The sequence below is a fragment of the Convolutriloba macropyga genome, chromosome 3 (assembly GCF_964194025.1).
Source record: "Convolutriloba macropyga chromosome 3, txConMacr16.3, whole genome shotgun sequence".
Lineage (NCBI taxonomy): Eukaryota > Metazoa > Xenacoelomorpha > Acoela > Convolutidae > Convolutriloba > Convolutriloba macropyga.
Window position 1 is genome coordinate 11,386,956 of NC_134470.1, and position 27,333 is coordinate 11,414,288.

General features: G+C 34.3%; 2 protein-coding genes across 2 annotated transcripts; both read right to left on the reverse strand.

Annotated features, from left to right (window-relative positions):
* Positions 1 to 201: 201 nt before the first annotated feature.
* Positions 202 to 11,397, reverse strand: LOC142336858 (adenosine 5'-monophosphoramidase HINT3-like). The gene is made up of 2 exons (XM_075385816.1): positions 10,943 to 11,397; positions 202 to 505 (listed from the first exon to the last, which is right to left on the reverse strand). The coding sequence occupies exons 1-2, from the start codon at positions 11,200 to 11,202 to the stop codon at positions 334 to 336; spliced, it is 432 nt and encodes a 143-aa protein (XP_075241931.1). The 5' UTR covers positions 11,203 to 11,397; the 3' UTR covers positions 202 to 333.
* A 9,477-nt stretch (positions 11,398 to 20,874) lies between these two features.
* On the reverse strand, positions 20,875 to 25,798 carry LOC142335929 (eIF-2-alpha kinase GCN2-like; the record flags this gene model as incomplete). The annotated part of the gene is made up of 1 exon (XM_075384330.1): positions 20,875 to 25,798. A coding segment is annotated over one exon (4,827 nt), but the record flags the coding sequence as incomplete, so codon positions are not given.
* Between the last annotated feature and the right edge of the window lie 1,535 nt (positions 25,799 to 27,333).

Consider the following 27,333-nt stretch of genomic DNA (forward strand, 5'->3'; position numbering starts at 1 on the left):
ATCTCGCGTACCGTTGAGTTCTTCATAGGCCGTTAAAAGCGAACAACAGACTAGATGAACTCCAAGCAGAGTCACGCAACCATTACTTAAGAACGTGGGAACTTTCTACGCGACACACAAAATCATGCAAGCCGTCTTGTTTAGCTCTGTCGTCTCTCATAATGTTATTTGCACGTGCTTACACTTAAACAGTAATAAAGATAAAGGATCAGTTTAAATATCATTTCAATGCTCACACAGCTTTCTTTTTTGGCTCTGTATCACCAACGTTAAATCTCTAATAGCTAAATACAATCAAAACTGATCTGAAAAATATTGGAGAATATGAACATTCTAAGAAGGCTGTCCAACAACAGTGTCGGGATGTCTAAACCAGTACGAGTTGTTTCTGAAGATTTGTCTGGACACGAAAGAGAGTTGAGAGGCAGGATGAATGACGTGTAAATGGAGATGCTTCACTAACACAAGTGGAGGGTAATGGAATCCAAACAAGACGTCTTCAAAGCTAGAAAAAACAACCAGGGTCTAATTTGACAATTTTTTCTCCACTCACTGGCTCCTTTCAACACTATGGTTTAAAATCCGCTTTTTAAGTCTATTGATTTAACCGCTAAAATTTAACCATCAATACATCGCACATGAATCACTTAACAACGCAATTTTTAAAACCCATTATTGTTCTCCAAACCCATTTTTATCTTGAAAATAATGTTCTGATAATAAATTTGGAATCATTTCCGTTATTCACACACTTATTCGCAAAATATATTTTTTTCACAAAAATAAAATCCTTAGAAGTGTTGAAAAGACAGGCGATAATATTACAAGCCAAATACGGGAAAATTTTGATCACAACTTCAGTAGTCTTGCACTAAAAGCCAGAGAGAAGCTAAGAGAAGTAGTGAAAAAGTGTAATTGTTCCAACATTTCAAAATGAGGGAATATATATGCGAGGCCGACTTTTTTTCCTTTTTCTTCAGTCAAACTTTCACTTTTTATTTACGCGTCGCAGCGAAAAAAGAGTAACATGAATTTGTAGCCTTTAAGAGGCTAGTTTTGATTTTTAATTTAAAAAAATAATTTGTTACGCAGCTTGAAAAAAGCAAATTAAAAAAACGAAGCAAAAACAAAATTAAAAAAGGAAAAATGTTTAGGGGTTTAGGTGGCTTTAAATTATTTTAAACACAATATTTTTGACCAACTGTTAATAAATTGCACTGAAAAAATTCAATATATAGTATTTTTTACTTCTCAACCGGTTTTTCTTTTCCTTAAACTTATTATTTTAAAAGTTATTATTTTTGAGAAAGAGCCAATAGATTTCTGATCTTGCCAATAATAGAAAAATTCAAAAGAAAAGGGAACTGAAAAAAATAACCAGGACGTGAAAAAAATTACAAACTGTAAAAACAAAAAAATCATACGTAAAAGGAAAGTATAGAAAACAATTTTTCATTTTTCTAGAGGAAAGAAAAAATTGTAGGTTGATTATCTTTATTCTTTCTACTCTCCCTTCTATATAGTGTGAAAAATTATGCTTCTATATTGCAGCCCCTTATATTCAACGGAAGCATCAAAAAACCATCACAAAAACTATTTTACATAAAACAAAGGTCAGAAAAAAATATAATTTTATTTTGGCAATTTCTGTGAGTACATAAGCTAAAGCTGAAAAAAAGTCCCTCCATTCCGTTTAAAATTTAGTTCACTAAAAAGCATTGAATAGGCCAGATTTTCGAAACCAGAACGACCATAAAACTTTATGTGAAAAAAGGCTGTCGATTTAATCTACTTTTTGTGGACTGTTCCTGACGCTTCAACTAATTTGTCGATTTACTGACATAAAGAGCTCGCAATTGAACAGATGTTTTATAAAACTGAAAAAGTGGAGCAGTTACGAGTTTATTATAGCTTTCCATAAGAAATGCAAACCTCCAATCGGAAAAAGGTTTCGGAAATATTTGAATCACAATTTCCTTGGCAGCATCTGCCCAAAATCACAATATACCTGGTAAATTTGGGCCATAAACTTTAGAGGTTTTTTTAAAAAAGATTCAGTTTAAAATACTCTTTTTCAAAGTCCATATTCTGGAAAAGTCTACTTTCCTAGAAGTTTATGTTCCCGAAAAATGAAAAGAAAAAGACAGAAGTGAAACAGGCTGCGGCACGTATATACTATTTTTTTGAAAGTCATGCAAAGTCAAATCTTTTCTGAAATTTAGCTGCTTAGGAAGATTTTCGGCGGCTTTCTTGTGCAGATCTTGACAAAATATCATAAAACAGTAAAACAATATCTGCGTTCAATTTAGGAGCTAAATTTTGCAAACAATTAAAAGATGATATCAATGATTTGTTTAATACTGATAGACAAAAATGTAAATCACAACTATATAAAAACACAGAGAGAATTTGAACTTAAATTATTTCGTATCACTTGTCTTATACTCACACACTTTTGAGTTTTGTATAATTTAAAGAAAACCAAACAAGATGTTTTGTCTGTCTCAAAAATTACGTCACAAATCTATTAAAAATTAAAACTTCTTTCTATATCTTTCTGACAGAAAAATTGTAGTTTTCGTAGACAAATTAACTCAAGCGGGTAAATTCTCATTTACACTTCACTACTCAATCAATTTTAGATTAATTGGGGAATGTCAACCAAGCATCAATTCAAAGAACAGGGAAGCGTTGAAAAGATAGCATTTCCTTCTTAAACTTGTCTCATGGTTATTTCTGGACTCAGGTTATTTCAGGTAGGAGTAAAACTTTGGGGCCCTTAAATTGGGGGATGAAGTTCGGCTAAAACAAAGGAAAACTTTTTTCTACTTGATTTAGAGTATTTAACTGTTTTATTGCTTAAGGTAAAAACGTTGAGTTTGCTTTAAATGGCGCTGCTAATAAATGGCGCTGCAAAAAACGTTAAATGGCGCTGCTAATAAAAGCAGATCAGCCGCACAAATCAAATCTCAACATCAAAATGAATTTAAGCCTCTGAAATTGAAAAAAAAAACCATATTTTCCGTCCTTTCATCAAGTAATTAAAGAACAAATTGAGAAAGTTTAATGTCTTTTAAAAAAACCTCTAAAGTTTATGGCCCAAATTTACTAGGTATATTGCGAATTTGGGCAGATGCTCCCAAGATAATTGTGATTTAAATATTTCCGAAACCTTTTTCCGATTGGAGGTCTGCATTTCTTATGGAAAGCTATAAAAAACTCGTAACTGCTCCACTTTTTCTGTTTTATAAAACATCTGTTCAGTTGCAAGCTATTTAGGTCAATAAATCAGCAAATCAGTTGAAGCGTCAGGAACAGTCAACAAGAAATAGAATGAATCGACAGCCTTTTTTCGCATGAAATTTTTTTTGTCGTTCTGGTATCGAAAATTTGGCCTATTCAGTGCCTTTTTAATGAACTAAATTTTAAAAAGAATTAAGGGACTTTTTTCAGGTTTAGATTTACTACTCACAGTAATCGGCAAAATCCTTCTCAGCAGCTAAATTTCAGAAAAGTTTTGACTTCGCATGACTTTCAAAAAATTAACATATAAGTGCCGCAGCTTGTTTCGCTGTCTTTTTCTTTTCATTTTTTGGGAACGCAAACTTCTAGGAAAAAAGATATTTCCAGAATATAGACTTTGAAAGTTTCTTAAACTGAATCTCCTAATTTTATGAAATCTTAATCTTAATCATAATCTTTTGTTATAAAAATAGGGAAATTTAATAATTTTTTGTTTCAATTCACTATGTATTCAAGATTTTTTTAATCAAAACAATTGAAACCTTGGATTTTTGAGGGATATATCTAAAATTCATCATGCACATTTTCTTATTAATTTAACTAGACCAAAAAGGGTTCTTAACTATTTTGGTACCACAAGATTTTGATGCGTTGCATTGATTGTTTATTTTGTCCCAATGCTAACGATGAAAACTATCTACTGGCCATAAACAATACATAATTTTTCACAAAAAGAGCACTGCATGCACTTTTGGCGTGAATTAAGAGAAAACTTCATAAAACCTATTGTTATCGCATTCGTTTTTTTTTCCTAGTTTTAATATTGTTTGAAGAAATTTCCTTGCATTGAGCTAGTCCAAAAAATTTTGCCGGAAAAATTTAAATTGTCTCAAATCCTCTATTCTCGATCTTGTTGCTTCTACTGAGTTACTTTTGTAATAATTATTAACGAGGCCCCATTAATATCACATTCAAATTGTTTTAAAAATCATTCAAAAGCCATATTTCTCGCAATATTTTTCAAGTAAAATGTTGCATTTTGTTTTGCAAAATGTTTTCAACATTTTTTCAGTCTATTTAACTAAAAACCCAAGCAATTGATTTGAACTAACACTTTCTTTAACACATTAATTAGAAACTAATCATTTCGACTTCACTAATTTAGTCTGAAGACGGAATGCTCTTAAGAACAACTGAAAATTTCTATCTCGACCGGATTGCTGTAATAATTGTTCTTTCCAACAGCTTTTTATCACCCCAATATTTTCAAACAAAGCGTTACTACTGCTGCAATTTTTGTCCTTATAATTTAGCTGTTATTCTGTTTTGTTCAAATGTGGTTTAATTGTTTTGAAAACTAGTTTTGTCTGGCTTATTATGTCACAGCAGGTTGTTTTGTAAATCTTTCAAACACTTCTAGCCTCGTCATTGTGGTAAAATTGAATTCTGCCTAGACCCTATTATCTTCAATTTTAACGTATTTTTTCAAGAAAGTAAAAATTATCAAGTACTCCTCAATGAAAATATATACTCTCCACAAATTGTGGCGCTGCAAAAACGACGAAATCTTAAATAGTGCACAATACTAAAAACGAATACTGATGGCAAAGAGTGATTCAATACAGAAAGTGTTTAAGAGAAAAAATGAAGTGAAGCGTATTCATATTGTCTGGTGAACTTACGATATATTTTCAAAATCTGCATAAGAAAGAAACTCTAAAAAGCCAAATTGAACAAAAAACCTGACCTTGCATGGGTTTTAAAAATTTTGGTACAAAGGTGCCGCACCTTGTGCCACTTTTGTCTATTTTTTGTTTTCCCCGAAAATAGAGTTTGATGAATATGGAGTTTTCCAGAATATAGGTTTTGAAAAAATGAGTTTTTGAAAACTAAACTCCATGTTGTTGAATAGAATTAAAAAAATGTTATATTTTCGTCTCACTTATTTATTTAGTATTGTTTTTGTCTGAAAGTAATTGTGACTGCAAGTTTTTTAGGGAACTGGCAAATATTGTTGTTTACACGCTTCTTATAATTAACTTAACCAGAACACAGAGATTTACTAAATTTTCCTACCACATGATATGTTTGAAAGGACTTCAATTTCATTTCAATTTATGATGGGCTGCAATATGTTTTGTTTTTTCCTCATCCCGATGGTACAGATGACTAGCCATAAAAATAATTAAACGCTGATAAAAAGAACAACTCATGCATTTAAGGCTTGAAATGATAGGCAATTTCAACAACTTACGCCTTTTCAAATGTTTTTTCCGTTCTTTCATAATTTCAGCAGAAAGAAGCTGAATTGAAACGAAATTTGCGGTAATCGAAATTTATTTACAAAATTAAAACATGCAAAAATCAAAAATCGAAAAATTTAACGAACGTTTTCGAAAAGAATGCGGTGTTATTCTTCTTTAAGTTTAATCTGCCCTTGATCCTTTGTTGAAGGCTTATACTCAATTTTAATGCGTCAGAAATAAAAACTTTTTTAGAAACTAATGATTAAAGTTAATGAAAAAATGTTGGAAAAGGTAATACATTGACCCCTTTTTTTGTAGTTTTATTTACCAGGTGCAATTGCATACAAAACTGCTATTGATTTTTTCGTTTGAGAGATATTGTTATATTTATACGGAAACGGAAAGCAGCATTTTTAAAATTACATCTCGAGAAAATTTTTCCAAAAAAGTTCACCTGACATTCTAAATGAGTTGACTGAAAATAAAATCAATGGAACGCTGAAGATCAAAAATCTGGTGTACAATTGCATTCAACAGTTAATTTAGTTTTTTGACAATGCTATCATGTCCTCAGAAGTTAGTCCGGGAACTTTCTGTGCACCGCACAGTACTAGTCAAGCCCTCTTCTTTTTAAAGCTGTAGATAGCAACAAATTGCAGATAGCATTCAAAATTTAAAGTACAATTTAAATTCTCACACAGAAACCTCATGATCCGTTTAAATTTTGTCAAACACACTAGGACAACACCTTACAAGACCTCCTCGCCAAATTAAATAACGCTTTGTCAATTAAAAAAAATTGGCAATCTACAAATTTGAAAAAAGCCAATGACAACATGCTGAATTAAGCAGAAAACAATTGCTGAGTCATTTATAACAAGTTCTGAAAATAAGAACCATAAATGCGATGTGAAAAACATCAACGCAATTTGAGTTAAAAACGATGACGCTCAATTTGCATTTTGATTAGACAATACATGCCCGCGAGTCCCATAATATTAACCTCAAATTGAGATTTGTGAAAACTTAAAATGAAAATGGTCTATGCTATGCTGGGATGCCCTATTTGTCTACCCCTACTCCTTTTTTGGAGGGAAACATTGGAATCTCTTATTTTGGAGAAGCCCGTCGTTGGACCCATCGAATATTACTGCATCATGAATACAACAAGGAGGCTCGGTAATGTGCGTTCGAACATGATGTTCCGACCCCACCCATCCACGTTTTGCTTTAATAGTCTACCAAATGAGGAAAGAAATGAGGAAAGAAAGAAAATATTCAAAAAATATGTTTCAACAAACCACTAAGTGAAAGAATAATGTTGGATTAGAGAGCCCATGAGACTTGCCATCAATCAGAGTACTGGACGAGATACACACAAAAACAAATAAAAGCAAGCATTAATTACGACCAAAACTCGATTACTACATTTAAAAAACAGAAACTAACAGAAAGAAAACGGAATGCAATAAAACCCGATCTGAAAAAATCAACCTGTACTTCATTAGATAGTCAATGGATAAGATAAGAGACCTCTCAATAATGCGTCTCGGTGCCAGGCTGACAAAGAACAGCATAAAGAACAAATTTCAAAAATACGTTTCTCTTTTTGAAAACAACCAAAATTCAAATTGATTAAAACCACTTCGCATCAACTCGGCTCATTAGGAAGGCTAATTTACACGTCATAAAAAGCAACTGATACTTGTCGCTAACCGTAATATATCCGACGACAGCAAAAATAACAAAAACGAAACAAAAAACCCTTGAAATTAACAAGAACGAGTTGCAGCAACCGTTGAAGCCACAGGCTATTCATGGAGAATATTGGCCACCAGTTATTTTGCATTTTTTCAACGCCAATTGGGCTAACCCATTAGTGTAATAATGTGGAAAGGAAACAAAAAACATCCAAAAATCCACTATGAAAATGAGTAGTAGCAAAACCACGAAAAAAACATAGTTTAAAATAAAACCGTTATAAAGATTGAATCTGAGGTTACTGGAGAGAGGATGCGACCTGCCGTTACAGAGACCAAGCTAAAAAATTGAAAGAAATAATATAGAAGTAACAAAGCTCAAAAATGCACTGATTTAAAAGAAATATTTTCAAAAGCTCAAAACAAACCATAAGCTTTCAACAAAAACAGATCAATTTGCAACTGCTCAGGAATCTAATTGTGCTGGCTAATATTGAGAACAAATCATAGGACGACTAAAAATAGCACATACAGACAGAAATCATCTGTATATCAAATTTCAAACAATTCATCGAAGCCACAGTGTTGGAGCAATTATATCTATGATATATTAAAAACCATTAAAAACTTTAAACTGACAAAAGCGACTATGATTTGCTTTGTTCCCTTTTGATTTTAATTGGCTCTTCTAAGTAAAGGGTCTTTGTGGAAAAGACAATAAAAAGAGCCACAAATATTTACCAGTATCGAAAACAAGAAATTCTTATGAAAACGTATTTCTAAGCTCTATAGACACCTGTCGAAACATAACGAACAGAAAACATACTGTTTAGAGCAACAGAAAATTGATGAGCTCTGTAAACAATAATACTTAGTCACTTGTTGACGACAAAGAACAAAAATTGGGAATAAATGAAAGTTTTTTAAAAAATTTAATAAGTCTTTAAAACTGTTTGCTTTAAACTTAAATCAGGAAACAGATTCAGTTAAACAATCGTGGACGCAATCAAGGCATTTGACTGTTATAAATAAGCCGAAGGATAACAAAAAGAACGACATTTAGACGCAAAACGACACTTAGAGGCGACATTTAGAGGCAAAAAGTAATAAATTATGGGAGAATACAGATCCGCAGCCGTTAAAACTATAAGCTATTCAGTGAAGTCATTCAACAGGTTCTTGCGCACATTCCTCCAATGCCAGTTGAAACTCCATTTGATGTGATGAGTTGAAAAGATAACAAATAACAACCCCAAATACAGGAAAATATGCAAAAATTGGGAAATCCAAAAATATTTTCTTGAAAAAATCAATTGAAAGTCATTAAAATCTTTAGCTATAATCAGAAATAATTAAATAGCTTCATTTAAACATCTATAGAATCAATTAGGGCTGTTGATTGACAGGAATACGCCGTACGAAAACAAAAAGAACCACAATTACAGGCAAAGGCAAAAATCCAATAGATTTTGTGAGAGAAAGGCTTCGCAGTCGTTAAAATTATCAGCAGTTCACGAAGGTCATTCAAAAAGTTTATTTTGCGCATTCTTTTGATGCTAATTTGATTAGTTGAAAAGGGAACAAATAACTACCTCAAATACAGGAAAACATGCAAAAACTCAAAAGATTTTATGAAATTTCGTAGTAAGAAAGCCAAAAAAATGACTTGAAAATAAAGCCACTATAAAGAGCATTTTTAACTTCACTTGGAAAAAATTTTGCCCTGTTTAAACTGGGACTAAGCTACATGTGGACAGAAATAAGATTAAAATAGGACAATTTTCAGAACTTCACTAACATTCTCTCGTAACAAATATATTCAAAGTCATAAGAGGCCTTAGATAACATCTTAAGGCACTGTATAGGCTCACCCGCAGCTCTTAAAGCGCCCAATTGAATCCTTGATTAATAAATCGCAGTCATGAGGCTGCAAATAGAATTACAAATGAATCCAAAACAAAAAGAAATCATTTAAAGTTTACGAAAATATATTGTCAAAGACATAAAAACTATGAGCTTTTCTCTGAAGACAAACTAATTTTTCACATGGCCTTATTTTTGGAAACAGGATCTGTCATTGATTGATCCGTGATTTGAAATAAATCTTGTCAGCAACCAACATAAGAAAACAAACTGCCAAAAGAATTTTGAAGACCGCGCCCTAATAATTATTGATCCGAATAATTATTGATTGTAAGAATCCATGATGAGTTCAAACCTAGCCCTGATTTTTCTCAGCGTCCAAAAAAAACCATTAATTATTCCATACGTTTGCAAAAAAGATCAATTAGCAAATGAAATATTTCAATGAACCACAAAAAATGCATTTGGCAAAAATGTTAGGTTTTTTTCGAAAAACCGGCAAAAATTTAACTCCAGAAAACCCCTATCGGAAGCGAATGTGCAGTTATCTTTCTTGGTGTTTTCAAAGATTTTGGCAACAGATGTTAGGTCTCTAATTCCTGCAAATTTAACGGAAGCAGGAAACAAAAGCTTATTTCGAACCTTTTTTGATTTAAAGTCTCAAATTCGAAAAATTAAGCAGAAATATTTACCAAAGAAACTCGGATAAAACAAATTGGCGAGCCTTCTCTTGTTTTCGAAAATTTTTAGTTTTAGCAAGTTTTAGCAAATTTTCAACAAGTTTTAGCAAAATTGACGAAAATTTGGTCACAAATTACGGAAAATGTGAATAAAAACATCCGAGTTCACTTCACTTTTCTCAAGTCTTAACCTCGATAACCCCCTGTAAAAAACGAAAATCAAAAAAATCTTTTTGATTCTATATTCTACGCTGGACGAGTTTTCTAATGATACCAGACTCAACTCTCTACGATAAATATATCAATCGGCCAAAATTGTCTGCACAAAAAAAACATTTGCGTATATAGTTCCTCCCCCTTAAGTGGAGAGTGACAATTTTAGAGATTACTTGCTTAATCCTATTGTTTATTCAGTGTATAATAAGCAACATTCGAGTCAATACGAACTGTTATCCAGAGCAATTGTCTCTCATATGCTTTAATTTTGATGGTTGATCAATTCCAAATCTAGCTACCCAGTGAGAGGGGAGTCTCTTCGTAAGCAATATCATCCAACAGTAGGGTACTTGAGCCCAGTTCATTAACGCAAGGAAATTTAAAAAAAGAGAGTTAAAAGGATGAGGGAGAGAGGAAGAAACGTCAGAGATCGGAGAAAACATTAAGATGGGCAATAAGAAATAATCAGCAAACATTTAAATTTTAGATCAATATAAACCAAGATTATTTGACCACGCAGATTGCAAGATTTCAAAATTTTTTCGAAAAAAAAGTTTTGTTTGCTAGGTTGTTACATCAGAAATTTCCAAGCTCGTCGAGATTAGCGAGAACTTAGCAATAACACCTTATTACAAAACACAGTAGCTGATTACTCATGTTTTATCACGGAGGATAATCCTAACTGCAATCAGTTAACGTTAAAAGCCTTTTCTAGCTTTTAAGGCCATTATGTTCTCCGAGATTATCAGCCAGCGTTTACATTGAAGAACCAGGCCAGTATACAGCGCTAGAACCAGTTTCTGAAGCATGGTTCTGCTGTGATTTTTGAGCATCCGCAAAACTTATAGTTAACACGCATACAATTTGAGGTATGGAACCAAAAACGAAACTGAGAAAACAATACAAAGCAATCGAGTATTTGCATTTTAAATAGAAAAAATAAGGCCTTTTTATTCATCTTACAAACCTTTTTGTAGTCTTCGAAAGTACTCACTTGTTAGCCAAGCCAGCTTTAGACGACAGATACTCTTTAGCTGTTTCAAGCATTCCGACAACAAGAAGTCGATCTTGTTCATTTTGTTGGCAGTCAAGAGACCGAACATCGTTGACATTGTGCTTGGTTATAACTAAATAGTGATGTTGGGCTGCTGGTCTGTGGTCTGTTATCACAATTAGCTTTTCATTCTGCCAAAGAATCTTTTCTGGACTGTTTTCTGTCACTATGTTGCAAAATACGCAGTTCTTGCCGTTCATTGCGAATCTCAAAGAACCAACTTACATCAATTAGACCAAATGGCAATTAATTCAGAGCCAGGATTGGAAATAGCACCAACCAGAAATCACTATCAGTAAGATTAGTTCGTGCATCGCAGTAACTGTAAGCTCTCTAAACCAGCTTCATAATAATCTGAAGTCACTTCAACTCAAACACCTTAGCCAGTTCCTCAATCACGACACCGCTACTATAATATACCAGCTCTAAATACTTCGTTAAAACTCTTCGTATATCTTAATACAAGTACTTTTTTTGTTATCAGCCATGACTAAAAAAATTGAAACAACAACTTTGAATTTCTTTAAGAAATAAGTTTCAGCGAATTGTACGGCACAAGATATTGACAAAGAAAAAATGATTGACAGGAATATTTGTATGGGTAGCGTGACAACAATTCCAAAGCAACTTAAGCAGAGCTACATAACTTTATTTTAAACACGCACTTTGCGAGGTTTAAAATGCAGATTTTAAAATCTGGCATTTTATGATCTGGAACTATAAAACTTGGTATGAGGAATGCTCGTTAATGAGCGTTCGCACATGATGTTCCGACCCGAGCTCATCTACATTTTTGACTTAATTTTAAACCTTAAGATGAGATAATTAAATATAGATATTTGAGTTTAAAGAACTCGATACACAACCGAATTGCTAGTTGAGTTACAGCGCTCACCAGATCTGTCATTAGAAAGATTACGAGGAAAAACAAACAAAACACAAAAGCAAAACAAAAAATTAGCGAATGTGCTATGGAAGAAGAGAAAAAAAAACAAATATTGACAGCTCACAAAATTTTAATGAAAACACATATTGTCCAAAGAACAAAACATCAGTTACGACATGATATCAATTGAAAAATAAATTTTGAATTACAGGGAATTGGATGGAACCTCTCAATGATGAGAAAAAGTTACAAGTTGACGAAAAGAACAAAAATTGAAAAGTACAAATAAATCTTTGAAAACGAATAATATCATAAACTGTAATACTATTCGCTATAAACTGACTGCATTGAGTAACATCATTCATTTAATCCTCAATTAAAAGCCTAGGGGACCAGTCAGCATTTTACGACTACATGAAGAAAAGCAAAAACAGCATATTCAAAAAAAATTGAGCGAGAAAAGTATCGAAACAAATAAAAAAAAATTTTGGTACAAAGATTTTTAACCTCATATAGTTTTTTTAACAGCAATGGGATTCTTCTTTTAACATGATGACTTCAAAAAATCAACAAGTAAGAACAAATATAATAAATTTTGGAGAAAGGCTGTTATATTAACGTCATTAAATTCAATGGCTTTCATGGAAGTCAAAAAAGAGGCTAAGTTATGCCTCAATTAGAAGGCAAGGATGTTTGTCAATCATAAGTCATCAACAGGACAACACAATAAGTCTTATGATTATGAAAACCACAACATGCAAAAATCAAAAACTCAGTAGAAAAGTTCGAGAAAATGTCGAAGCCATTTAAACCACACGCGCGTCTCTGAAAACTTTATCTATTATCTATTGGAAGTCTTCTCTTAGCCAAAGGGAACCATCAATATTGGGATAATGCGATAAGATTTCAAAAGGAACCAAAATTAAAAAAGAACCCAATTTTTTTTTGAAAGTAGGAGAACTCGTGGCATCGAAGTCATGAAATCAATAGTTAAAAAACAGCTTTACTGATAAATTTTGGTTGCTGTAAAAAAAGGGGAGTCCTTTCATTGCCGAGACCGACTTAGAGCTCAAAGAAAATTTAGTAGTGGTTAGTAATAAAAAAATTTACAAAAATTTTTTAAAATACTTGAGAGCCACTAAATTCAATAGCTCTCAACGGAAGTCAAAACGTACGCAAACTAAGCCTCAATTGGAAGCTAAGGATGTTTGTCATTCTTAATACATCAATAAGACATCGCAATAAGTCTTCTGATTATGAAAAGTACAACAAAGCAGACAAAAACAAGGTAGTCAGTGGAAAAGTGCAAGAAAGTGTCGAAGCTAAAAAAACCATAATCTTTTCTCCGAAAATTTTATCTGTGCTCCATTAAACGTCTTTGCTAAGCCACTGGGAACTATCAATGTTAGGATAATATGATAAAATTTCAAAAGGAACCAAAATTACAAAAAATTATCCAAAAACTAAAAAAAAATTTATAAAAACCCGATCTATGATCCTTTGACCGTCTTTTGTAAGCCAATGAGAACTAACAATGTTTGGATAATATGATTTCAAAGGGCACCAAAACTACGAAAATAAATATCCAATTTATTTTTAAGAATAGGAAAACTAGTGGAATCGAAGTAAAAAATCCAATAGTTAGAAGATAAACCGCTAACCAGATTAAGTTTGGTTGCAGTAGAAAGTATAGGGGTCCTGTCATTACTGAGACTGACTTAGAGTTCGAGAAAGTAAGTTTAAGATCGTTTAATGTTCAAAAATTTTTGCATTCTAAAAGTCTTAACAGACGATAATTTTTTAAAATTATCAATAGGGCATCACAGTAAGTCGTATCACCATGAAAACGACAAGTACAGGCAAAAACCAAAAATTCAGTGGGAAAGTGCGAGAAGACTGTGTCGAAGCCATTAAAACCATACGTTTTTCTCTGAAAACTTTTTCTATGATCCCTTGAACGGCTTCTCTAAGCCAATGGGAACTGTCAATTTTAGGATTATGTGATAAGATTTCAAAAGGAACCAAAATTACGAAAGATATCCAAAAAAAGAAAAGTTTATGAAAACTCGTAGCATCGAGGTCAAAAAACCAATAGTTAGATGACAAAACTGCTAAGCAGATTTATTTTAGTTGCAGTAGAAAAGATGGGGGTCCAGTCATTACAGAGACTGACTTACAATTCACAAAATAAGATTGGTTAAGGTCCAAAAAATATTCTCAAAAATATTTTTAAAGTCTTAACAGCCATAAAATTCAAGAGCTTTCAACGAAAGTCATAAAGAGTACCACGTTATGCCCCCATGGGAAGATAAGGATGGTTGTCATCAATAAGTCATCAAAAAGACGTCACAATAAGTCCTATGAATATGAAAACAACAACAATAACTGCAAACGAAATAATCAGCAAACATTTAAATTTTAGATCAATATAAACCAAGATTATTTGACCACGCAGATTGCAAGATTTCAAAATTTTTTCGAAAAAAAAGTTTTGTTTGCTAGGTTGTTACATCAGAAATTTCCAAGCTCGTCGAGATTAGCGAGAACTTAGCAATAACACCTTATTACAAAACACAGTAGCTGATTACTCATGTTTTATCGCGGAGGATATTCCTAACTGCAATCAGTTAACGTTAAAAGCCTTTTCTAGCTTTTAAGGCCATTATGTTCTCCGAGATTATCAGCCAGCGTTTACATTGAAGAACCAGGCCAGTAAACAGCGCTAGAACCAGTTTCTGAAGCATGGTTCTGCTGTGATTTTTGAGCATCCGCAAAACTTATAGTTAACACGCATACAATTTGAGGTATGGAACCAAAAACGAAACTGAGAAAACAATACAAAGCAATCGAGTATTTGCATTTTAAATAGAAAAAATAAGGCCTTTTTATTCATCTTACAAACCTTTTTGTAGTCTTCGAAAGTACTCACTTGTTAGCCAAGCCAGCTTTAGACGACAGATACTCTTTAGCTGTTTCAAGCATTCCGACAACAAGAAGTCGATCTTGTTCATTTTGTTGGCAGTCAAGAGACCGAACATCGTTGACATTGTGCTTGGTTATAACTAAATAGTGATGTTGGGCTGCTGGTCTGTGGTCTGTTATCACAATTAGCTTTTCATTCTGCCAAAGAATCTTTTCTGGACTGTTTTCTGTCACTATGTTGCAAAATACGCAGTTCTTGCCGTTCATTGCGAATCTCAAAGAACCAACTTACATCAATTAGACCAAATGGCAATTAATTCAGAGCCAGGATTGGAAATAGCACCAACCAGAAATCACTATCAGTAAGATTAGTTCGTGCATCGCAGTAACTGTAAGCTCTCTAAACCAGCTTCATAATAATCTGAAGTCACTTCAACTCAAACACCTTAGCCAGTTCCTCAATCACGACACCGCTACTATAATATACCAGCTCTAAATACTTCGTTAAAACTCTTCGTATATCTTAATACAAGTACTTTTTTTGTTATCAGCCATGACTAAAAAAATTGAAACAACAACTTTGAATTTCTTTAAGAAATAAGTTTCAGCGAATTGTACGGCACAAGATATTGACAAAGAAAAAATGATTGACAGGAATATTTGTATGGGTAGCGTGACAACAATTCCAAAGCAACTTAAGCAGAGCTACATAACTTTATTTTAAACACGCACTTTGCGAGGTTTAAAATGCAGATTTTAAAATCTGGCATTTTATGATCTGGAACTATAAAACTTGGTATGAGGAATGCTCGTTAATGAGCGTTCGCACATGATGTTCCGACCCGAGCTCATCTACATTTTTGACTTAATTTTAAACCTTAAGATGAGATAATTAAATATAGATATTTGAGTTTAAAGAACTCGATACACAACCGAATTGCTAGTTGAGTTACAGCGCTCACCAGATCTGTCATTAGAAAGATTACGAGGAAAAACAAACAAAACACAAAAGCAAAACAAAAAAATTAGCGAATGTGCTATGGAAGAAGAGAAAAAAAAACAAATATTGACAGCTCACAAAATTTTAATGAAAACACATATTGTCCAAAGAACAAAACATCAGTTACGACATGATATCAATTGAAAAATAAATTTTGAATTACAGGGAATTGGATGGAACCTCTCAATGATGAGAAAAAGTTACAAGTTGACGAAAAGAACAAAAATTGAAAAGTACAAATAAATCTTTGAAAACGAATAATATCATAAACTGTAATACTATTCGCTATAAACTGACTGCATTGAGTAACATCATTCATTTAATCCTCAATTAAAAGCCTAGGGGACCAGTCAGCATTTTACGACTACATGAAGAAAAGCAAAAACAGCATATTCAAAAAAAATTGAGCGAGAAAAGTATCGAAACAAATAAAAAAAAAATTTTTGGTACAAAGATTTTTAACCTCATATAGTTTTTTTAACAGCAATGGGATTCTTCTTTTAACATGATGACTTCAAAAAATCAACAAGTAAGAACAAATATAATAAATTTTGGAGAAAGGCTGTTATATCAACGTCATTAAATTCAATGGCTTTCATGGGAAGTCAAAAAAGAGGCTAAGTTATGCCTCAATTAGAAGGCAAGGATGTTTGTCAATCATAAGTCATCAACAGGACAACACAATAAGTCTTATGATTATGAAAACCACAACATGCAAAAATCAAAAACTCAGTAGAAAAGTTCGAGAAAATGTCGAAGCCATTTAAACCACACGCGCGTCTCTGAAAACTTTATCTATTATCTATTGGAAGTCTTCTCTTAGCCAAAGGGAACCATCAATATTGGGATAATGCGATAAGATTTCAAAAGGAACCAAAATTAAAAAAGAACCCAATTTTTTTTTGAAAGTAGGAGAACTCGTGGCATCGAAGTCATGAAATCAATAGTTAAAAAACAGCTTTACTGATAAATTTTGGTTGCTGTAAAAAAAGGGGAGTCCTTTCATTGCCGAGACCGACTTAGAGCTCAAAGAAAATTTAGTAGTGGTTAGTAATAAAAAAATTTACAAAAATTTTTTAAAATACTTGAGAGCCACTAAATTCAATAGCTCTCAACGGAAGTCAAAACGTACGCAAACTAAGCCTCAATTGGAAGCTAAGGATGTTTGTCATTCTTAATACATCAATAAGACATCGCAATAAGTCTTCTGATTATGAAAAGTACAACAAAGCAGACAAAAACAAGGTAGTCAGTGGAAAAGTGCAAGAAAGTGTCGAAGCTAAAAAAACCATAATCTTTTCTCCGAAAATTTTATCTGTGCTCCATTAAACGTCTTTGCTAAGCCACTGGGAACTATCAATGTTAGGATAATATGATAAAATTTCAAAAGGAACCAAAATTACAAAAAATTATCCAAAAACTAAAAAAAAATTTATAAAAACCCGATCTATGATCCTTTGACCGTCTTTTGTAAGCCAATGAGAACTAACAATGTTTGGATAATATGATTTCAAAGGGCACCAAAACTACGAAAATAAATATCCAATTTATTTTTAAGAATAGGAAAACTAGTGGAATCGAAGTAAAAAATCCAATAGTTAGAAGATAAACCGCTAACCAGATTAAGTTTGGTTGCAGTAGAAAGTATAGGGGTCCTGTCATTACTGAGACTGACTTACAGTTCGAGAAAGTAAGTTTAAGATCGTTTAATGTTCAAAAATTTTTGCATTCTAAAAGTCTTAACAGACGATAATTTTTTAAAATTATCAATAGGGCATCACAGTAAGTCGTATCACCATGAAAACGACAAGTACAGGCAAAAACCAAAAATTCAGTGGGAAAGTGCGAGAAGACTGTGTCGAAGCCATTAAAACCATACGTTTTTCTCTGAAAACTTTTTCTATGATCCCTTGAACGTCTTCTCTAAGCCAATGGGAACTGTCAATTTTAGGATTATGTGATAAGATTTCAAAAGGAACCAAAATTACGAAAGATATCCAAAAATAGAAAAGTTTATGAAAACTCGTAGCATCGAGGTCAAAAAACCAATAGTTAGATGACAAAACTGCTAAGCAGATTTATTTTAGTTGCAGTAGAAAAGATGGAGGTCCAGTCATTACAGAGACTGACTTACAGTTCACAAAATAAGATTGGTTAAGGTCCAAAAAATATTCTCAAAAATATTTTTAAAGTCTTAACAGCCATTAAATTCAAGAGCTTTCAACGAAAGTCATAAAGAGTACCACGTTATGCCCCCATGGGAAGATAAGGATGGTTGTCATCAATAAGTCATCAAAAAGACGTCACAATAAGTCCTATGAATATGAAAACAACAACAATAACTGGCAAAAACCAAAAAAAGGCAGAAATGCGAGAAGAAAGTCTCGAAGCCATTTAAACCATAATCTTTTCTCTGAAACCTTTATCTATGATTCATTGGACGTCTTTTCTAAGCCAATGGCATCTGTCAATGTTAGGATAATGAGATAAGATTTCAAAAGGAACCAAAATTACAAAAATCTGAAGTTTTTGAAATTATGAAAACTATGAAAACTCGTGCTATCGAAGTCGTACAACCAATAGTTAGCATATAAGCGCGATTACCAGATTAACTTTGGTTGCAATATAAGGAAGAAGGGCCTGTCATTACTGAGACTGACTTACTGTTCATGAAAAAAAAGTTTAACATCGGTTAATTATCAAAGTAAATTTTCGAATAATTATTTTTTAAAGTCTTAACAGGCATTAGCTGTCCACTCAAAGCACTATATATATATATATATATATATATATATATATATATATATATGTACCTAATGCGCATTAATAAATTCATGGCACTTTGAGTTAGCGAATCCATACCAAAGGAGTCCAAAAAATTAGTAAAACCTAAATCAAAGTTTCATTAAAAATTTCGAACTCAGAGTCGAAGATAAAAAAGGGCGATTCTTTGAAAACAAATATCTTGTTCGATGGGTATCATTTGACTGCAAATCAGGTTTGTAATTAACGGAACCTAGACATGAAAAGTGACTAGTCTCTAAGTGACAAAAAAACAATAATAAATAGGAAACGTTTTCTAAAAAAACAGCTCTGAAATTGAATTCGAGTTTTTTATAGTAAACTTCCTCGTGCGACCAGAACTAGCCTTTTTATCGGTCTATTTGTAACACAAAATTGTTTCATTTTGTAGCGTGAAATGTAATTTTAAAATAATATTTTAATAGAAAAGCCTTAAATTGAACAAAAATTACGCTAAAATTGAACAAAATCATGCAAATATCACGTGTTTGCATAAAACTTTAAACCTCGATAACTCCTCGAAAAATGCAAAATTAAAAAAACTCGAAATTTAATTTCGAATTCTACGTTGGACGAGCTTTTTAATGATACCCTTTACAAATCTCTGCGATGAATATATCGATCGGCCAAAAATGTCTGAACAAAAAAAAACCCATTTGAGTATATAGTTCCTCCCCCATAAGTGGGGTCGGAACAAAAACAATGCAGACACAAGAAGAGATACCCAAAGCAATTCCTTATGCTGAACGACGTTTTGCTGACCGTCTAAAAACGCCGCAAAAAAAACTCCGGCCATTTTTCTGCAAGAAAGGCTTTTACATCAATTTCTTGATATGCATAACTACGAAAATGACAAATGCAGACACAGACACAAAGAAAAACGAGCAACTCTGTGATGGCTTCTGATGTTAACGAAAATGTTGCATTAACATATAACATTGGACTCTGCCTCAGGAGTAACATTTGTTCGTAAATTCTTAATATGAGCTGAGATATGTTCACAATTTGATGCCTCTTTTCTAAGAAAAACAAAAAAACAAATATGGAAAGCTCGAACGATTTCTTCGTGATTCTCATGCGGTCAAAATATCATCAAAATGATTTTCAAAAAAATGCGAAGAACTAGAGAAAATAAGACTGAAATATCCAAAAATGTATGAAAATGAATCTTAAGTTTACTTCTCATCTCCACCCAATGACATTCTGAACGCTGACATACGTTTTGACAAAATTCAAGATGTAAGGCCTAAACCTGCGTCGAACCGAGTGGCAGAAATTTAACTCGGAGAAAACTTTCATTTTCTGGCTAAATTTATTTATTTGCAGTTTTACAGTTGAAGTAAAAAATCTGTTTCTGAGAAAAAATTGACGCTAGAAATATTTGCCAACTAGTTGAATCCAGCATAGAAGCCGGTAACCGATTTGATGTAAAGTTTGTCAATAAAAACGAGAACTGAAACTTTTTAGATCGAATATAGACGCAAAAAAAACAACCGGATTGCCTAATAATTTCCAACTTCATTCCCTGCGCTAAAAAAGATTACACACAGATTTCTCAGCAGATGTCTCAAGTAAAAGCTCGGACATCCTTTGCTATTTGACACCAAACTGTTAAAAGCAATGCATTTGGTTAGGTCTCTCAATATTAGCAGTTCAGTTGTTTCATTACATGCTCTAGCACTTTGCATCAAAACTTGGGACAAAGGTTTTGTCTTGTTTCAAGTCTTATTAGCAAAACATGTAAGCTAAACAATCATTCATTTCTTGTGTTTGGCTAAATTTATTTATTTGCAGTTTTACAGTTGAAGTAAAAAATCTGTTTCTGAGAAAAAATTGACGCTAGAAATATTTGCCAACTAGTTGAATCCAGCATAGAAGCCGGTAACCGATTTGATGTAAAGTTTGTCAATAAAAATGAGAACTGAAACTTTTTAGATCGAATATAGACGCAAAAAAAAACAACCGGATTGCCTAATAATTTCCAACTTCATTCCCTGCGCTAAAAAAGATTACACACAGATTTCTCAGCAGATGTCTCAAGTAAAAGCTCGGACATCCTTTGCTATTTGAAACCAAACTGTTAAAAGCAATGCATTTGGTTAGGTCTCTCAATATTAGCAGTTCAGTTGTTTCATTACATGCTCTAGCACTTTGCATCAAAACTTGGGACAAAGGTTTTGTCTTGTTTCAAGTCTTATTAGCAAAACATGTAAGCTAAACAATCATTCATTTCTTGTGTTTGTGTAGCTATGAACCAAAATATTTGATAGAACTATTTATTGATCAATACTCTTCCGAACTAAATACTAACAAAAGGACTAAACTACATTTACAGGTCAAACACAATCCATATTTATTATCAATAGACCAGTTTATAAAACGAGTCTTTATAGGAGAACAACACGATATGAGGTTGTGATTTTGATAACTTCAGATTACGTAACTTGTCACATAACCTTCGAATGAAATCCTGTTTTCTCGGAAATTGTTCACAAACAACGTCTAAGCTTGCCTCGTACACCTTGTCTTCGGCAGCACTCAAATCTAAATACGCCGAAATTGCCGCCACGACAGATTTTGGTAAATCAGTTACTATAACTTCAGCGTCCGATTTTGAAAATAAATTTTGCCTCGCTTTCGATAGTGCAATTCCTTCATGTCTTTTTCGGACACTCATTTTTTCAAACTTTTCCTCCATAATCGAGCTTACATTTATAATCATATTTTGACTGTTTGCGTCGGCTTTAATGTCACTTTGTGAGTCCTCGGCAGTTCTCGAACTCATAGTCTCTTTCAAATCATCCAATTCGATTTTCTCAAGTTCCTTGCTTAAATTTTGAGGATCAACTACAACCGAAGATTTGACGTGAAATTTGTCCAAAACCATCAATTCCGCAGTATTTTTAATTCCAAACTCCGTAATCGAAAGAACCTGAACTATTTTGGCAGATTCGCAATATTCTAGGAGGTCCCTTTGCGATACAAACCTTTGGTACAAAATATCAAAATCAAAATTCTGAATATTTTCTAAAGCTTTTAGAAATTCTGCTGCTACTAAAAAGTGCTTTCTAGTCAAAGTTTTGCCAACAAAGGCCATGAACAAAACACGCTTTGTAGATTTTGGACTAGGGGTGTCTTCGGTAGAAGCTAACATAGTTTCTAATTTCACAAAATCGAAAGTTATTCCAACAAAATGATGATCAATTCTGCTACCTGGCCTTGACAATTTTGATGACAAATCATTATACGCTCCACCTAGAGCCAAGATTTTAGGTTTACTGGCATTGATTGAGATTTGGAACACTATTCCAGAGTATAACCAGTAGTGAGCTGCAAGACGCAAGTTTATCTTGAGTGTGACATTTCTGTATGTACTGACACCACCCATCATATATTGTAGAATAGAAACTGTCATTTCAACTTCTTTTAACGCCCGCTTGCATGTTTTGCCATATTCATTTTTATCTCTCAAAACATTCCGAAGAATTTCATCCGCTTTATCAATTGAAAATGGGACCAGAAAGTTCGACAACTTCGTGCAATCAATGTTATGCAAAGTACAGAATTGAGCAAATGCGGAATTTGCTGACTTGGTTCGTCGATTTGAAGCATGCAAAACCCTTAAAGCTTTCGGGAAGTCGTCCTTATAGCCATGCAAGCTCAGCACGGCTTTCACAATGTCAAAATGATTAAGCTCTATGACTAAGTCGGAGTGATTTGAATTCGGGTCAAACTCGTTCAGAACCGTGAAAAAAGAATTGATCACTTGGGCTTCAGCAAATCTCGCAAAAGCGGGCTCTGATACGAAATCAAAAGTGGCCTCAATTGATTCTCTCGGGTGGGTATATTCGCTTGAATGGCACTTGAACACCTTCCCTATTTGGTAACGTTTCTGTTGAACAATTCCTGAGGGCTCTTTACACACAGACCGCGTGAAAGGTACTCGCAAATCATGAGGCAACATTAACGGCATTCCTGTTTCGTCAATAAAATAAAAAACCGAATCCAAGTCTTGATAAATATCACTTTTAGGTAATACACTTGGTATAATGCATTTAGTAGCACCAATTTTCTCGAAAATGTCACCGAATACTTTGGCGGCTTCGTCGAAAGTTTGCCGTTGAAATTTGTCCAATTCCAGATCATAGGCAAAGTCGCGGGGAGGCAAGTTGTTCACGTTGGCGAAAAGCATGCTAACAACAGCTTTGTAAGTTGGCCATTTTGGAGTTAGTAATCCATGTCGCAGCATTTCCAACAGTTTGGAATCTTGAACTTCGTCTTTAGGTAATTTTTCCCACTCGAGAACCTCCTTTACCGAAGGCCGGGTTTCAACATTGTGACTAAGTAGCCATTGAATCAAAGTTTTCTCCGTTTCTTTGGAGTAATCCGAAGGCAGCTCAGAGTTGCTGCTTCGCAAAGCGGTCATGACCTTTGTTCTTTCCATTGCAGTCGAAGCAACAGGGTATGTCATTTCGAACAAAATGATACCTAGGCTGAAAAGATCGACTTTCTCATTGTAAACCGATACAGAGCTGTTTTCAATTTCTGGAGCTACATAAAATGTTGTGCCCACTTTTGATGTCATGTCTTTGTTACCAGAGGAGGCAGATCCCTGCGACAAAGCTGCTGACTTTTCGTGTGAAGATAAAGATTCTTTGGGACCCACTGCAAGTCCGAAGTCACCAATTTTAACATGATCATCAGCGCTAATGAATACATTCGAGGGCTTAAGATCTCTGTGAATCAATCCATGATTATGAATATGAAGCAACCCATTCAAGATCTCTCGGAAATACCTCCAATAAAGCGCAGTGTCTTTATAGAGACCTTCTCGGATACAATCATACAATGTGTTTCGTTCACAATACTCCATTTGGATATAAAGTATCTTTTCAACCTTGTAATTCACAGCTTTCTCTATCTTTGAGCAAGCATTGCGATTCTGCCCAGAAGATTTTTCGCTGGACGATTTGCGTTCTTGAGAACCGCTTCCGAACACGATTCCGTCATCGCTAAAGCTAGTATGTTTCTCCTGCATATAAGGATCACCCGAGTCTTCGGCATCGGAAGCCTCCGAATTGTCATCGTCATCGAAAATATCAAACTGATTGGTTGACATTTCATCCGTAAACTTTGACGATGATCGATGAAGGGAGGAGCTCCAAGAGACAGAACCGCACACCGGAGGTGGTTCGTCGTCAAACTTTAAAGCGTAACTCACACTCACTTTCGCCAGCATATCTGTTTGCTTATCCAACAATTTATTGTTCCGTTCCTCAAGTTTGGCCATGTTTAAAGATACCGTATCTTTAGAAGAGTCAGAACTTGATATGTCAGCTTTCGTTTCTATTTCTATCGTCTCCACCCAAGAGTTAAAGTATCTGACCACGTGTTCGCTTCTCATTTTTGACAAGGCTCGCACTTCCCTGAAGAGCCTTTTCAAGGCATTGGGGCTGCTGTATTCAAGCTTCACGCACTTAAGAGCGTAGATACTATCGTCCAAATTTTTCCTCACTTTCATCACGGATCCAAATCCTCCCTCTCCAAGATACTCCAAAACTTCAAACTGCTCTTCGAACACGGAATGAGGTTTCATCTGCTCTTGTGAATTGGTACTGCTTTGCCTCACAGGAACCGGAATTTCCATTTCTTTATTCTCGTTATCCATTTCAAACGTGACCAGACTTTTGTTCACAGGTTGATCCGAAAATTTATCAACGTCTGTCATGAATTTATGACTTAAAAGCTCGTTGACAGTCAATCGCGTCGTCTCGTTAGAGTCGCAGCCCAGTTCAAAGAACTCTTTTGCAACAGGATGCAACGCATCAAGACCTCCACCGAGCAATTCCTTGCCGATATTACAACATGTCAATGAGTCCTGTTTATTCGTCGGTTCATCTACGATAGAAATGAAGTCTTTTTTAGCATTTGCACAAAATTCTTCCAGATATTTGAGGCGCGTGACAACGTCAAAATTTCGGACAACAATTCTCTTATCAGGATAATAATCGATATCGGCTGCAGTTACTTCACCTAAGTACATTCTCTTACTGTGTAAGTACTTAGTACACTGCAATAACTGCTTCATAATCGTTCTCACAGTCATAATGTCAAAGCTATTAATGTATTTCAACAGCTGACCAACACTGAGGTCATTTTCACTACATTGGTTTAAAAATCTCACACATTTGGACTTTTCAAATTCTTCAACTTTAATTGCACATGGAAATGAAAAGTTATGGTGATAGAAAGAGGCTACTCGATTCTCGAACTGATTGACAGTACGTTTTAACTCCTCTTCAATCTGGGTCCACAGTGTTTGGGAGGCAATTTTGAAGTTCTTTTCCTCAGCTCTTCCCAGATCTTGACCTAATTCAGGGTAGAGCATTTCAAAAGTAGAAACTGAAAACCTTCGTCCAGAAACAACATCGAATGTTGTGAAGTTGGCACTTGGCGACAGACAGTTGGGTGGAATGGCCACTTTGTAATATGTAAAATCATCACCATTCGATTGCTTGAATGTTACTAACGGTAAACTGCAAGACTGTTTAATACCCGCAGGCGAGTCCCCATGGTTCCCTTCATCGCCAATTGAAAAAGAAAGACTATTTTTGCGACCGTCAGTAGAAGCGTGCGATCTGCGAGATCTGACAATCTTTTCAATCGTCTCATTTTCAACTGCAAATTTGGCCTCTTCTTCCTTCTGTTTCTGATTGCGTAGCTGAACCTCTGCGACTTTTTGCTTCTTCAGAGCATCTTCGCGAATCTTGGCTAAAGACGGTACCGGTGGTTTATTGTGCAGGTGCAGAAAGTCTTTAGCTGTCTGGATTAGCTCCAGAATAACCTCCAAATTCTCATTCCGATCCAGAACGCTGTTCAATTCCGACTCCAAATCCTTTAATATCTGATCGTCCAACCCATCAGCATTTTCTAGCGCAAAATTAGGCCTGGACTCCGGGTACTTCTTGTCACATTTTACGGTCAAATATACCGAACAGTAAACAGATCCTAGGGTTGTATCTTGTGCAGGTGTGACAAATATGCGTAACTCAGGAGGTTTGTAGATGTTCCATTTGTTGTTGAGTTGAGTGAGATCCTCGACCACATCAGGGTAGATCGACAGAATGGCATCCAGTTCAGCCACTTGCCTGTTCACAATGTACTCCGGAGGATCCAGTCTGCAAACTCATCCAATCTCAAACCAACATCTGATTTCACATTGCACAATATAGTGGTTTTGATTAACCGAGATCTCAAGTGTTTGGCAAGGCGTCATTTTTACCTCAATTCATTCTAGCTATCGGTGACGGTACCAAAGGGAGTCGAACTTAGCGCTTTTTCTATTCAAGCAGTGGACAAAGTAATTAAATAAAAAAATGAAGAAACATGCTTAGCTCGGTTGTCAATATAAACTCCGATTTTTGACACGTTTTTTGCTAATTGCTTCCACATCATTGAAAAAGAAAGAGCAGACATTTTCAGTCGCTAATAAAAAAAATCATTAGCCTAATTGTTGTGATAAACTTATTAATAGTTTCAGAGTACGAAGATGTCAGAGTCAAATGAAAAAGAACAGATGCCAGGACTTAGATACCATGACCAAACACCAGTTGCGAAAGCTGACAACAAGCGATTGCGAAGTGCCTTCAGTCCAACTGACGATAATGATAACAATGATGAACTAAAAAATACAATTCAAGAAGCCGTTGCATCAGCGTTCCCGGGTATTATGAAAATAATAGAAGAGCAGTTAATACAAGGCATCCATCAGCGATAGATGAAAGGCTGAAGAAAGCAAAAGATGAGATAAAGAAGGAAGTCAGTGAATCGATTTACTATGCTGAAGAAAGGTGCAATCTAAAAGCCAAATGTGAGAGCGAGCTTCTTGAATCTTACAACCGTCGCGAAAATGTTCGCATAATTGGATTAAAAGAAGAAGGGTCAGATGACCCAGCAAAGAAGAATGATGAGGACTACGATAGGACGATTGAAAAAGTTGTCGATTTTGCTTCAGCTCTAGAGTCGAGCATAACATCGGATGATATCTCAATAGCTCACCGGCTCCCAAATTTCAATGGGCAACGACCTCGTCATGTGATTGTTCGTTTCACCAGACGGGTAGAAAAAATCAATTTATTGAAGAGTAAGAAAAACGCAGCAAACTTTGATCAGTTGAAACATGTAAGAATTTTCGAAGATATGACTGCACCTAGATTAAAGTTCTTCAATCTCATGAAAGAGGACAGGAGAATTGAGAAAGTGTGGTCTAGAGAAGGAACTATTCATTATATTAAAAACGATGCTGCTGACAATAAAGTGTATAAGATTCATTCCTTATATGATGGTGGTCAAAAGTTAGGTTATGATTTTTATACTGTCCAAAGGCGCTTTAATTCGTCTGAGTCTAGAGTTTTTACTGAAACAAGTAAAGAAAGTGGATCATAATTTTGAAAAAGAAAATGGTGCTACAAAAAGTTCTTTAAATACTATTTCAATTCTTCATTTAAATGTAAGATCCATCAAGCCACACTTTGATAGGTTGGAAGCACTAGTACTTGGTCTTGAGTCTCCACCAGAAGTTTTATGTTTAACAGAAACATGGCTAAGTGAAAACGATAATTTTAATGGATATTTGATCAATGGCTACAACCAATTCTTTGTAAAAAAAACCGAGATTCCGGTCGTGGTGGTGGTGTTATGATTCAAGTTAAAAGCAACTGT